Source organism: Rhinopithecus roxellana, chromosome 16 (assembly GCF_007565055.1).
Source record: "Rhinopithecus roxellana isolate Shanxi Qingling chromosome 16, ASM756505v1, whole genome shotgun sequence".
Lineage (NCBI taxonomy): Eukaryota > Metazoa > Chordata > Mammalia > Primates > Cercopithecidae > Rhinopithecus > Rhinopithecus roxellana.
This window is the reverse complement of record NC_044564.1, coordinates 8670859-8684020: the sequence shown is the minus strand read 5'-3', so window position 1 is coordinate 8684020 and position 13162 is coordinate 8670859. Positions and strand designations below refer to the sequence as shown.

The 13162-nt window shown below is 48.5% G+C and overlaps 1 protein-coding gene across 9 annotated transcripts in view; it reads right to left on the bottom strand.

Annotated features, from left to right (window-relative positions):
• PNPLA7 (patatin like phospholipase domain containing 7) overlaps positions 1–13162 on the bottom strand; it is an 85810-nt gene that overhangs the window by 7299 nt on the left and 65349 nt on the right. For all 9 annotated transcript variants that reach the window (XR_004053924.1, XR_004053925.1, XM_030919279.1 and 6 more), the window contains exon 26: positions 1727–1883. Coding sequence is in view for 7 of the 9 variants with exons in the window: in XM_030919279.1 (XP_030775139.1) it covers positions 1727–1883 (157 nt within the window). In the remaining 2 variants the exon portion in view is untranslated. The remainder of the gene's footprint in view (positions 1–1726; positions 1884–13162) is intronic.

Below are 13162 nucleotides of genomic sequence, written 5' to 3'. Positions count from 1 at the left end.
GGGGAGCCGGTGTCAGTGGCCTCGGGACCTGCTGGCGGGGCTGGCGACAGCCCCAGGCCACGTGAATGCAGCACAGGTCTGCTTGGGAGCTGCTGCCGCACAGAGGGTGACGAATTTTCTTTCCTTTTAAAAGGAGAACACGAACCCTTCTGATCCCACTCATGGCTCCAACCAAAGTTCGGTTTTGTTTCACAAAAGCAAGCGCGGCACTGAGGAGGGCAGACGGTGGCCGCGTCTGCTGGGGAACGGAGCCCTCGCTCTGCGGCCCGAGGGGAGCCTGTTCTCACCGCTGTCTTTGATGCTGTATTTGGTATTCTGATTCTGGAATCCATTTATCACAAGGCCAGACTAGTGGCCAAAGTAGTTTACATCTCTCCTGTGACACTGAGCCGCCCTGACCTGATCTCATCCCCAAGCCAACATCTCCTTGCCCTAAATCAACCCAGGCTGGGTGCCATGAACCAGGGACAGCCCCACGGCCCCCAGCCTGCCGGGAGGACTCAGTAAGCCCATCCTCAGCTGCTCACGCTGCCCTGCCTGGCCCTTGGGTCAGAAACCCCCATGGAGGCTTCGTGCCTCTTACTCCCAGGGGCTGTAACAATCAGCTCCTTTTTCACGATGTTGGCCTCCATGTCATCCTGCAGCATCTCCACCACTTCAGACCCAGACCCGCCTCGCACCACCAACATCCACCACCTCAAACCCAGACCGCCTCCCGCCACCAACATCCACCACCTCAGACCCAGGCCGCCTCCCACCACCAACCTCCACCACCTCAGACCCAGGCATGGATCAGACCACCTCCCATCACCAACATCCACCACCTCAGACCCAGACCATCTTGCACCACCAACCTCTACCACCTCAGACCCAGACCGCCTCCCACCACCTCAGACCCAGACTGCCTCGCACCACCAACCTCTACCACCTCAGACCCAGACCGCCTCACACCACCAACCTCCACCACCTCAGACCCAGACCGCCTCCCATCACCAACCTCCACCACCTCAGACCCAGACCGCCTCCCACCACCAACCTCCACCACCTCAGACCCAGACCGCCTCCAACCACCAACCTCCACAACCTCAGACTCAGGCACGGATCAGACTGCCTCCCACCACCAACCTCCACCACCTCAGACCGCCTCCCACCACCAACCTCCACCACCTCAGACTCAGACCGCCTCGCACCACCAACCTCCACCAACTCAGATCCAGGCATGGATCAGACCGCCTCCCACCATCATCTCCACCACCTCAGACCCAGGCACGGATCAGACCGCCTCCCACCACCAACCTCCACCAACTCAGATCTGGGCACGGATCAGACCGCCTCCCACCATCATCTCTACCACCTCAGACCCAGGCACAGATCAGACCGCCTCCCACCATCATCTCTACCACCTCAGACCCGGGCACGGATCAGACCTCCCACCATCATCTCTACCACCTCAGACCCGGGCACGGATCAGACCACCTCCCACCATCATCTCTACCATCTCAGACCCGGGCACGGATCAGACCGCTTCCCACCACCAACCTGCATTCGTGCCTTCTCTTTGCTGTTCCTTTGCCTCATAAGCTGCACTGGGAGGCCTCGGGGGGTAGCCTCCTCAAGGGCAGGGCCCTGCAGAGCCACATGCAGAGGCCAACAGCCCCAGCGTCCCCCAGCACCAGCATGGACCTGGGGGGCTATGCTCCAGTGAGGGTGGTGGGTACCTGCTTACCTCAGCCCACTGCTTGGCCCGGATCCGCATCTGGCTGTAGTTCCGCTCCTCAGAGTACAGGGCACCCATGAAGGCCCCGATGGACGTGCCTCCCACCATATCCACGGGGATGCCGCACTCCGCCAAGGCCTTGAGAACGCCCACCTGGGCACAGCCTCTACACCAGCCAGGGACACAGAGCGAGGAGTAAGCACGAGGCCCAGGCTGTGCCCTGCAGAGCCTCAGAGGTGGCCACCTGCCACCACTTGCTCATCCTCAGTTTCCAACTCCTCCACAGGCAGAAACGCTGACTTAGAGAGGGACTCCAGATGCAATTTAAAATCCCTCTTTATGGGCTCACGCCTGTAATCTCAGCACTTTGGGAGGCCGAAGCGGGAAGATCACTTGAGGCCAGGAGTTCGAGACCAGCCTGGCCAACAGGGCAAAACCCCATCTCTACTAAAAATACTAAAATTAGCTAGGCATGGTGGTGCGCACCTGTAATCCCAGCTACTCGGGAGGCTGTGGCAGGCGAATCACCTGAACCCAGGAGACAGAGGTTGCAGTGAGCTAAGACTGCACCACCACACTCCAGCCTGCGTGACAGAGTGAGACTCCGTCTCAAAAAAAAATAAAAATAAAAAATAGAAAATAAATAAAATAAAATAAATAAAATAAATGAAATCCCTCTTTCTGGAGGTACTGAGGGATTGTGAGGCTGGGATGGGGAGGAGGGTATCCTGAGAGATGACTGGCATTGGCCTCTTCTACCCACAAACATGGCTGCCTCCAGCAGGGCATCTGAGAGGCGGTGGGAAAACTGGAGTTGAGGCGCCCTGGAAGGGAGGAGCCTGGGAAGCATCCTGAGGGGCAGCACTCCAGGAGTCAGGTGAGCTGAATGTAGACCAGGGAGCACCCCCGAGACGAGGCAGCCAGCATCCAGGGCCTCCAATCACTGCTGCTGCTTTCATACTGAATGTCCACTACTCAACCAAAGATTACCAGTCATGAGAAGAAAAGCCTCATATAGGCTTTTCTTTTGGCCTCATAGCCAAAAGAAAAAACAGACAATAAAAGTGGGCCCAGAGTATACCCAGATAAGAGATACAGAACAGGCTTTACAATGACCATGCTTAAAGTGTGCAAGGAGCCAAAAGGTGGCATCAGCAGATGAATGGGTATAAAGCAGACAAGGGACGAGCACCCAGCCCTAAGGAGGGAACTCGGACGCGAGCCACAGCAGAGAAAGGCCCTGGAGGCATTTGCTGTGGTTTGGCTCTGTGTCCCCACCCAAATCTCATGTTGAATTTTAATCCCCAGTGTTGGAGGAGGGACCTGGTGGGAGGTAACTGGATCATGGGGGCAGATTTGAGGTGGGAAGTCAAGGCTGCACTGAGCTGACGTCATACCACTGCACTCCAGCCTGGACTGCAGCGAGACCCTGTCTAAAAAAAAGTTCTCGAAATGGACAGTGGTAACGGTGGCACAACATTGTAACAACATTGTATAATTACTTATATTAATATATTAATACTTAATTGGATACTCAAAAATGGTTAAATGGTAAATTTTGTTATATATATAATAAATATTATATATAAAATATATATTATATATAAACAATATATAAATTATATATAAAATATATAAAATATATGATATATAAAATATATTATATATAAAATACATATATAAAATGTGTGTGTGTGTGTGTACTTTTTTTTTTTGAGATGGAGTCTTGCTCTGTCACCCAGGCTGGAGTGCAGGGGTGCGATCTCGGCTCACTGCAAGCTCCGCCTCCCGGGTTCACACCATTCTCCTGCCTCAGCCTCCCAAGTAGCTGGGACTACAGGCGCCCGCCACCTCGCCCGGCTAGTTTTTTTGTGTGTGTGTATTTTTTAGTAGAGACGGGGTTTCACCATGTTAGCCAGGATGGTCTCGATCTCCTGACCTCATGATCCACCCGTCTCAGCCTCCCAAAGTGCTGGGATTACAGGCTTGAGCCACCACGACCGGCAATTTTTTCATATTTTTAGTAGAGATGGGGTTTCACCGTGTTAGCCAAGATGGTTTCGATCTCCTGACCTCGTGATCTGCCCACCTCAGCCTCCCAAAGTGCTGGGATTATAGGCGTGAGCCACCGTGCCCGGCCATGCTATGATGTATTTTAACATAATAAAAAAGAACCATATGTAATACTGTCACGGAATATTAAATACTCAGGTAAGAGCCTTAAAAACAGATTCAAAGCGGGAGGCGGAGGCTGTGGTGAGCTGAGATCGTGCCATCGCAGTCCAGCCTGGGCAACGAGAGCAAAACTCTGTCTCAAAAAACAAAAACAAATTCAAGGAATTAAAAACAAGAGTGTCAATTCTGGCATAAAACCAAATGGAAATTCTAGAAGTGAAAAATATAATAACCAATGAAAAACTCAATGAGTGGGCTTAACAGCAGAACAGAACAGCTGAAGAGAGAAATGGTAAAATACAAGATGGGTCAGAAGAAAATATTCATGAAATCATGAAGCATCAAAAGGATAGAATATGTAAAATATTGTTTTACAAAATCTGTAAAAGAATTTGGGAAACATGGGATCTGGCACCAAACTCTAATGTATGTGTAATCGGAGCCACAGAAAGCAGATGGGGAGGGAGCCGTATCTGAAGGGGCAGTGGGGCATGGTCTAGAGACAGACATCAGGCGTCGGAATCAGGAAGCATTATAAATCCTAACATAAATCAAAAGAAAACCATTCCCATGTTGTCAAAAACCCAAGGCAAAGAAAAAAGCTTTAAGCCAGCCTGAGAAAATAAAAGACGCGTTACCTTAACTTTTCTATCCTCTGAGTGGTTGTGAGAGGTTACATATTTACTATCTGTTTCTTTCTTTTCTTTTTTTTTTTTTTTTTTTTTGAGACAGAGTCTTGCTCTGTTGCCCAGGCTGGAGTGCAGTGGCCGGATCTCAGCTCACTGCAAGCTCCGCCTCCTGTGTTCACGCCATTCTTCTGCCTCAGCCTCCCGAGTAGCTGGGACTACAGGCGCCCGCCACCTCGCCCGGCTAGTTTTTTTGTATTTTTTAGTAGCGACGGGGTTTCACCGTGTTAGCTAGGATGGTCTCAATCTCCTGACCTCGTGATCCGCCCGTCTCGGCCTCCCAAAGTGCTGGGATTACAGGCTTGAGCCACCACGCCCGGCCCTATCTGTTTCTTTATAGGCAATGTCTGCTTGTCTAAATGTTAGGGGAAAAAGAACAATTTAAATAAAAGAGAGTAAAATTAAGCAAATAACAAAGATAAGAGCACAACTTAAAAAGCCAAAAGGAGATTGACAAAGATGAAAGTTGGTGTTGGAGGGACCAATTCGATGGATAGCCCTGGTGAGACCGATCCAGGAAATGAAAGAGAGAAAGCATCAATGATGAACAGGAAAGAAAATGGGAACATCGGTGCAGATGCTTTAGTTAAAAAGACAACAAGCTTCATGCCATAAATAGAAAAATTCAGATAAAATGAGCACATTTTTAGAAAAACCTAACTCACCAAAATAACATAAGAAATAGAGCATCTGAGTAGTACTGTAACTTAGTAAAGATGAAATAAATTTAATCTATTTTTTTTTTTTTTAGACAGGGTCTAACTCTCGCCCAGGTTGGAGTGCAATGGCGTGATCACAGCTCACTGCAGCCTCAACCTCCTGGGTTCAAGTGATTCCCCTCCTGCCTCAGCCTCCCATGTAGCTGCGACCACAGGCACACACCATCACACCCAGCTAATCTTTTCATTTTTATGAAGATGGTGTCTCACTATGTTGCCCAAGCTGGTCTAGAACTCCTGGGCTCAAGAAATCCTCCCTCCTTGGCCTCCCAAAGTGCTGGGATTATAGGTGTGAGCCACCGCGCCCAGCATCTTGGAAGGTTTTATGTAAAAATTTTTTTTTTTTTTGAGGCAGAGTCTCGCTCTGTCGCCCGGGCTGGAGTGCAGTGGCCGGATCTCAGCTCACTGCAAGCTCCGCCTCCTGGGTTTATGCCATTCTCCTGCCTCAGCCTCCCGAGTAGCTGGGACTACAGGCGCCCGCCACCTCGCCCGGCTAGTTTTTGTATTTTTAGTAGAGACGGGGTTTCACCGTGTTAGCCAGGATGGTCTCGATCTCCTGACCTCGTGATCCGCCCGTCTCGGCCTCCCAAAGTGCTGGGATTACAGGCTTGAGCCACCGCGCCCGGCCTATGTAAATTTTGTTTTATTTATTCCTTATATGTTTCACAAAATTCACTGGTGAAACCATCTGGACATGAAACTTTCTTTGTGGGGGTTTAAAAGTTACAGATTCCATTCTGGCTGAGTTCAGCGGCTCACACCTGTAATCCCAGCAGTGAGCTATGATGATGCCACTGCACTCCAGCCTGGGCAATAGAATGAAATCTTGTCTCAAAAAAATAAATAAAAATAAATAAGCAAAAATAAAAAAAATTTTAAAAACCTTCCAGAGAATAGGAACAGAAGATGAACTTCCCATTTCAGCTTATGAAGCCAGCAAACAACCTTCATACCAAACCCAGTAAAGACATTTCAAAAAAGGACAATTTCAGTCCAGCCTTACTCAGGTTTGAATAGAATCTAGCAATATACAAACAGGATAACTTCAACCTCATGACGAACTAGGTCTGTCCCAGGAGCACAATGTTGATTTTCATTGGAAAATCAATGTAATTAACACATTAACAGATTAAAGAGTAAATAAAATCATCTCAACAGAGTCACAAAAACAACTATTCATGATTTAAAAAAAAAAAAAAAAAAAAACTCAGGAAACTGAGAATAAAAAGGAACTTCCTCAGTCTGACCAAGGGCGGCCACAAAAAGCTGACAGCCAAGATCACACTCAGTGGTGGGTTGAACACCTGCTTCCACGCCTGGGAATGAGGCTTGGGTGTCCATGCCCACCATGTCTATCCACACTGCACTGGTGGTTCTGACCAGCACAGTAAAGCAAGAAAAAGAAACAGAAAGAAAGTACATATGCGTATTGGACGGGAAGAGAAAATACTGTTTGAATCTCAGAAAATATAAGTATGTGTGTAGAAAGTCAAAAAGTATCTACAACAAAGCTACAAGAATAAATGAACTGGCCAGACGCGGTGGCTCACGCCTGTAATCCCAGCACTTTGGGAGGCTGAGGCGGGCAGATCACAAGGTCAGGAGATCGAGACCATCCTGGCTAACATGGTGAAACCCCATCTCTACTAAAAATACAAAAAATTAGCCAGGCGAGGTGGTGGGCGTCTGTAGACCCAGCTACTGAGGAGGCTGAGGCAGGAGAATGGCATGAGCCCGGGAGGCGGAGCTTGCAGTGAGCTGAGATCCAACCACTGCACTCCAGCCTGGGCGACAGAGTGAGACTCTGTCTCAAAAAAAAAAAAAAAAAAAAAAGAATAAATGAATTTAGCAGGGTTGTAAGATACAAGATCAGTTTATAAATATCAATTGTATTTCTATATACTGGCAACAAAAAATTTGAAAATGAAGTCTAAAAGATATCATTTATGGCCAGGCACAATGGCTCACACCTGTAATCCTAGCACTTTGGGAGGCCAAGGCAGGTGGATCATGATCAGGAGTTCAAGACCAGCCTGGCCAAGATGGTGAAATCCCGTCTCTACTAAAAATACAAAAATTAGCCGGGCGTGGTGGAGGGTGCCTGTAATCCCAGCTCCTCAAGAGGATGAGGCAGAGAATTGCTTGAACCCAGGAGGCGGAGATTGCAGTGAACCGAGATCACACCACTGCACTCCAGCCTGGGTGACAAAAGCAAGACTCTGTCTTGCCAGGCGCGGTGGCTCAAGCCTGTAATCCCAGCACTTTGGGAGGCCGAGACGGGTGGATCACGAGGTCAGGAGATCGAGACCATCCTGGCTAACATGGTGAAACCCCGTCTCTACTAAAAAATACAAAAAACTAACCGGGCCAGGTGGCGGGTGCCTGTAGTCCCAGCTACCCGGAAGGCTGAGGCAGGAGAATGGCATAAACCCGGGAGGCGGAGCTTGCAGTGAGCTGAGATCCGGCCACTGCACTCCAGCCTGGGCGACAGAGCCAGACTCCGTCTCAAACAAAAAAAAAAAAAAAAAAAAAAAAGACTCTGTCTCAAAAAAAAAAAAAAAAACATTTATAATAGTTTTTTTTAGTAGAGATGGGGTAAAACCCTTAGAAATGTTTTCTAAGAAAAGATGTAAAACCCTTAGAAATATAGTTAACAACAAAAGATGTGCAAGACGTCTACACTGAAGACCACAAATCATGGCTGATCACCACTATGCAAGGCCTAAGGACATGGGGAGATCCATCTAGATCGTGGGCTGGAAGGCTCAATGCTGTCAACTAATGATGTACAGATTCAACGTATTCCCCCATCCAAATCTCACAAGGTTTTCTTTTTGGAGATGCTGACGAGCTGATTTTAAAATTCACATGAAAATGCAAAGGGCCTAGGACAGCCAAAACAATTAAAGAAAAATGGGAAATGGAAGGAACTACATGACTCCTCAATGCCAAGATTGACTATGAAGCTACAGTAACTAAGACAGCGTAGCACTGTCATTAAGGATAGAGATACACACCAATGGAACCCAGCAAGATCCAGATGGGCTCACACCTGCAGGGCCACTGGATCTGACGGGGGGCCTCAGCAGTTCAGGAGGGAGGGAAGGTATATTCGTCCATTTTCATACTGCTCTGAAGAAATTCCTGAGACTGGGTTATTTCTAAAGAAAATGAGGTTTAGGCGGGTAGGAGGCTCAGTAGGATTACCCAGCACTTGAGCAACCGTACCCAACCTAAACCTCATTTTCTTTATAAATTACAAGCCTGTAATTCCAGCACTTTGGGAGGCCGAGGAGGGTGGATCACCTGAGGTCAGGAGTTTGAGACCAGCCTGGCCAACATGGTGAAACCCCATCTCTACTAAAAATACAAAAATTAGCTGGGTGTGGCGCCACGTGCCTGTAATCCAAGCTACTCAGGAGGCTGAGGCAGGAGAATTGCTTGAACCCAGAAGTTGGAGCTTTCAGTGAGCCGAGATCGTGCCACTGCACTCCAGCCTGGGCGACAGAACAAGACTCCATCTCAAAACAAACAAACAAACAAACAAACAACAACAAAAAAAAACGGCTGAAAGGACTCACAGTTCCATGTGGTTGGGGAGGCCTCACAATCATGGGGGAAGGCAAAGCAGGAGCAAAGGCACATCTTACGTGGTGGCAGGCAAGGGCACGTGTGCAGGGGAGCTGCCCTTTGTAAAACCATCAGATCCCATGAGACCATCATGAGAAGAATATGGGAAAGATCCACCCCCGTGATTCAATTACCTCCCACCAGGTCCCTCCCACAACACGTGGGGATTATGGGAGTTAGAATTCAAGGTGAGATTTGGGTGGGGACATGGCCGAACTGTATCATTCAGAGCAATCAGACACCACATGGGAAAACTGAACTCCCACCTCACACCAGTCATGAAAATCAGTTTGCGGTGACTCACAGACTTAAACGTAGAGGCTGGAAAAGCTTCCAGAAGACGTAGAATACCTCTGTGACCTTGGGATAGGCGGAACCTCTCAGGACACCGGAATTAATAACCATAAAAAAACTGGAAAATCACACTTCATCAAAATTTTAAATGGTTCATCCAAAGAGGCCATTAAGAAAATGAGAAGAAAAGCCTAGACTGAGGACAATATCAGCAATAAATGTATCCACAAAAGACTTGTGTTCAGAATAAAGAACTCCTTCGATACAATAGTAAAAGACAAAAACCTATTAAAAAATGGATAAAGAACTTAAAAGGATACTCCACAAAAGAAGATACACAAATGGCCAGCAAGCTCATGAACAGGTGTTCTACTCATCAGTCACTGGAGGGATGCAAATTAGAATCGCAGTGAGACACCACTGCAGACCATTAGAATGGGCAAAATTTAAAATGCTGCCATTACCAAGAGTCGGTGGGGATGTGGGCCACTCAAACTCTCAGACATTGCTGGTGGGAGTGTAAAATGATACAACTGTGCCATGACCGGGCACTTACACTGCTGGGCATTCGCCCAAGAGGAAAGGAAACGTGTCCACAAAAGGATTTGAAGAAGAGTTGGGCCGGGTATGGTGGCTCACACCTGTAATCCCAGCATTTTGGGAAGCTGAGGAGGGGGGGATCACTTGAGGTTGGGAGTTCAAGACCAGCCTGGCCAACATGATGAAACCCCATCTCTACTAAAAATGCAAAAATTAGCTGGGCGTGGTGGCGGGTGCCTGTAACCCCAGCTACTGGGGAGGCTGAGGCAGGAGAATTACCTGAAGCCAGGAGGTGGAGGTTGCAGTGAGCCAAGATCATGCCACTGCACTCCAGCCTGGGCTACAGAGCGAGACCCTGTCTCAAAACAGACAAACAAAAGAGTTGGTGATAACAGCTTTGTTTGTAATAACCAAGACCAGAAAACCAACCATCCATCAACAGGAAGGGGGAGAAGCAAAGAGTGGTGCGTGTACCCGGCAGTGCCACCGCTGAGAGTCAGGAGCACAGACAAATCTCAGGCATGCTATGTCGTGTGACCAACGCCAGACACCAACAGGCGTGCAGTGGAAAACCTGAGCCAGCGAGGCGGGCAAAGTAAAGCCCGCGATGCACGTTCTCAGGAGCACGACGCCGCCCGGGAGGAACACGGAGGGCTGCAGGGAACCCGGAGGAACACGGAGGGCTGCGGGGAACCCGGAGGAACACGGAGGGCTGCGGGGAACCCGGAGGGCCGCGGGGAACCTGGAGGAACACGGAGGGCTGCGGGGAACCCGGAGGGCCGCGGGGAACCTGGAGGAACACGGACGGCAGTGGGGAACGCACTTGGACCTCAGCGATATTGTCGCAGAAAAGATCAACTGCAAGACACCTTTGAGAAAAATCCTCCAGAAAGTGGATCAAAAGGACAGAGATGAAGAATAGGGGAGAGAAAAGACTAAAAATTAGAAGATCCATCTAAGATGCCCCAAATCTGACCATCAGAAGCTCCAGGAAGGCCGGGCGCAGTGGCTCATGCCTGTAATCCCAGCGCTTTGGGAGGCTGAGGCAGGAGGACCCTTTGAGCCCAGGAGTTTGAGATTTGCCTGGCAACATGGTGAAACCCTATCTCTCCAAAAAAAAAAAAAAAAAAAAAAAGGAAGAAAAAGAAAGAAAGAAAGAAGGAAGGAAAAGAAAGAAAAGAAAGAAAGAAAAGAAAAGAAAAGAAAAGAAAAGAAAAGAAAAGAAAAGAAAAACAACTTAACCAAGTGTGGTGGCCTGCACCTATAGTCGCAGCAACTCAGGAGGCTCAGGCGGGAGGATTGCCTGAGCCCAGGAACTTCCGGCTGCAATGAGCTCTGGCTGCACGGCTGCAGGGCTGCACTCCAGCCTGGGTGACAGAGAGATCCTGTCTCAAAAAAAAAAAAAAAAAGCCTGGGCACGGTGGCTCACGCCTGTAATCCCAGCACTTTGGGAGGCCAAGTTGGGCAGATCACGAGGTCAGGAGAGCAAGACCATCCTGGCTAACATGGGGTAACCCCGTCTCTGCTAAAATTATAAAAAAACAAAAAAATTAGCCGGGCGTGGTGGCGGGTACCTGTAGTCCCAGCTACTTGGGAGGCTGAAGCAGGAGAATGGGGTGAACCCAGAAGGCGGAGCTTGCAGTGAGCCAAGATGTCACCACTGCACTCCAGCCCGGGAGACAGAGCGAGACTCTGTCTCAAAAAAAAAAAAAAAAAGCTCCAGGAAGAGAGAACACAGAAAAGAGGGAGGTAAACATTTTCATTTAGAAAAATTATACATTTCCCAGAGTTGAAGCCTGTGAGTTTCCAAATTTGAAAGGGTCCACTGGGAATCCACTGTCAGTGGATTGCAAAAAGAGCCACATGAAGGCCCGTTATCATGCACTTTCAGAATACCAAGAATGCAGAGTCTCAGGCCAGGCACAGTGGCTCCCGCCTGTAACCCCAGCACTCTGGAAGGCTGAGTGGGGAGGATTGCTTGAAGCTGAGAGTTGAGGCTACAGTGAGCTTATGATTGCCACTGCACTCCAGCCTGGGCAACACAGTGAGACTCTTGTTTTGTTTTTAAAAAAGAGAAAATCTCCTACAAGGTTCCAGAAGAAAAAACAGGCCTTGTGAATAAAAATAGCACTAAATTTCTCAACAATACAAAAAACTAAAAAGACAATGGAACCATGCCTTAAAATTCTCAGGGAAAATTATTTCCATCTAGAATTCTATACCCAGCCAAACTATCATACAAGTGTGGGAACAGAATGAGGACATTTGCTGATATGCATGCTCTTAAAACGTTTACTTCCCCATGCATCTTTTCCTAGGGAAATTTCTAGAGCATGTATCCACCAAAATGAGGAATAAACCAATGAAGAAGAAGACATGAAATTACAGGAAATGGAACTGAACACAGGAGAGAAACGAAGGTAGTTTCCAGGATGGCGGTTAAAGAAAATTCCAGGGCAACTTCTCAGCAGCACGTTAGAAAGCAACCAGTGGAGATAGGAGGAGGCTAGAGGGCTTTAGGGAGGATGACTCCGGAAAACTGAACAGAGACGAGTGGTGTGTCTGAACATACCGAGAGGAGGTTAATGCCTGCCTCAGTGTCCTTGGGTAAACTAAGGATGCCCAGAACACTGAACAAATATGATAATTATTAAGTCCAAGGAAGGAACTTCAATCATAGGATAGGACGGGATGTGACTTAGCTCTGAGGGACACCCACACTGTCCTAACGACATAGACAGTGAGTGCGGGCTAACTAGTGATGGAACCACACTGGGATTTTGAGTGGAAAGGAGGGAGACAGACGCATGGATGAGTGACTGATCGATAGTTAGAGATAGACAGACTCTGACTGCAAGTGTGGAAGGCGCATAAGAAGTCAACAATCTAAAACCAAAACCAAAACAAAACAAAAACTTAGTAGAATAGGAATACAATTTAGAGATACAGACAAGCAGACAGCCCAAAACACGGGAAGTGGTTATTTCTGGGATAACTCTGGACGTGGTGCTGAAGGGAGGGCAAGGGCCTGCAGTTATGTGCCTTACAGAAACGTATGTCTTCTAAGTATTATCTTGATCAAAGCTACGTTCTCATTAAAAATGCGCTGATCTGGCCTGCAAGTCCAGCCCGGGTGTGGGCTCAACTGCTCCAAGTCCCTGCACTGTCCCAGACCCACAGAAGGAGACCTGGGTCCTGTCCCCAGCCTGGCAACCTCAGGCAAGCCACTGAACTGCTCTAGGCCAAGTGCTGCAGTGTTTAAGAGAAAGTATGGCACAAGAGGAGGTGGAAAGTCCCCTAGACAGCAGGATGCAGTGGGCACTTCACCACCTGGATCAGCCCCAGGGGCTGACAGGGCCCTGCCCTGGGGCCAGCAGAAGCATCCTCGAGGACCTGGGGCT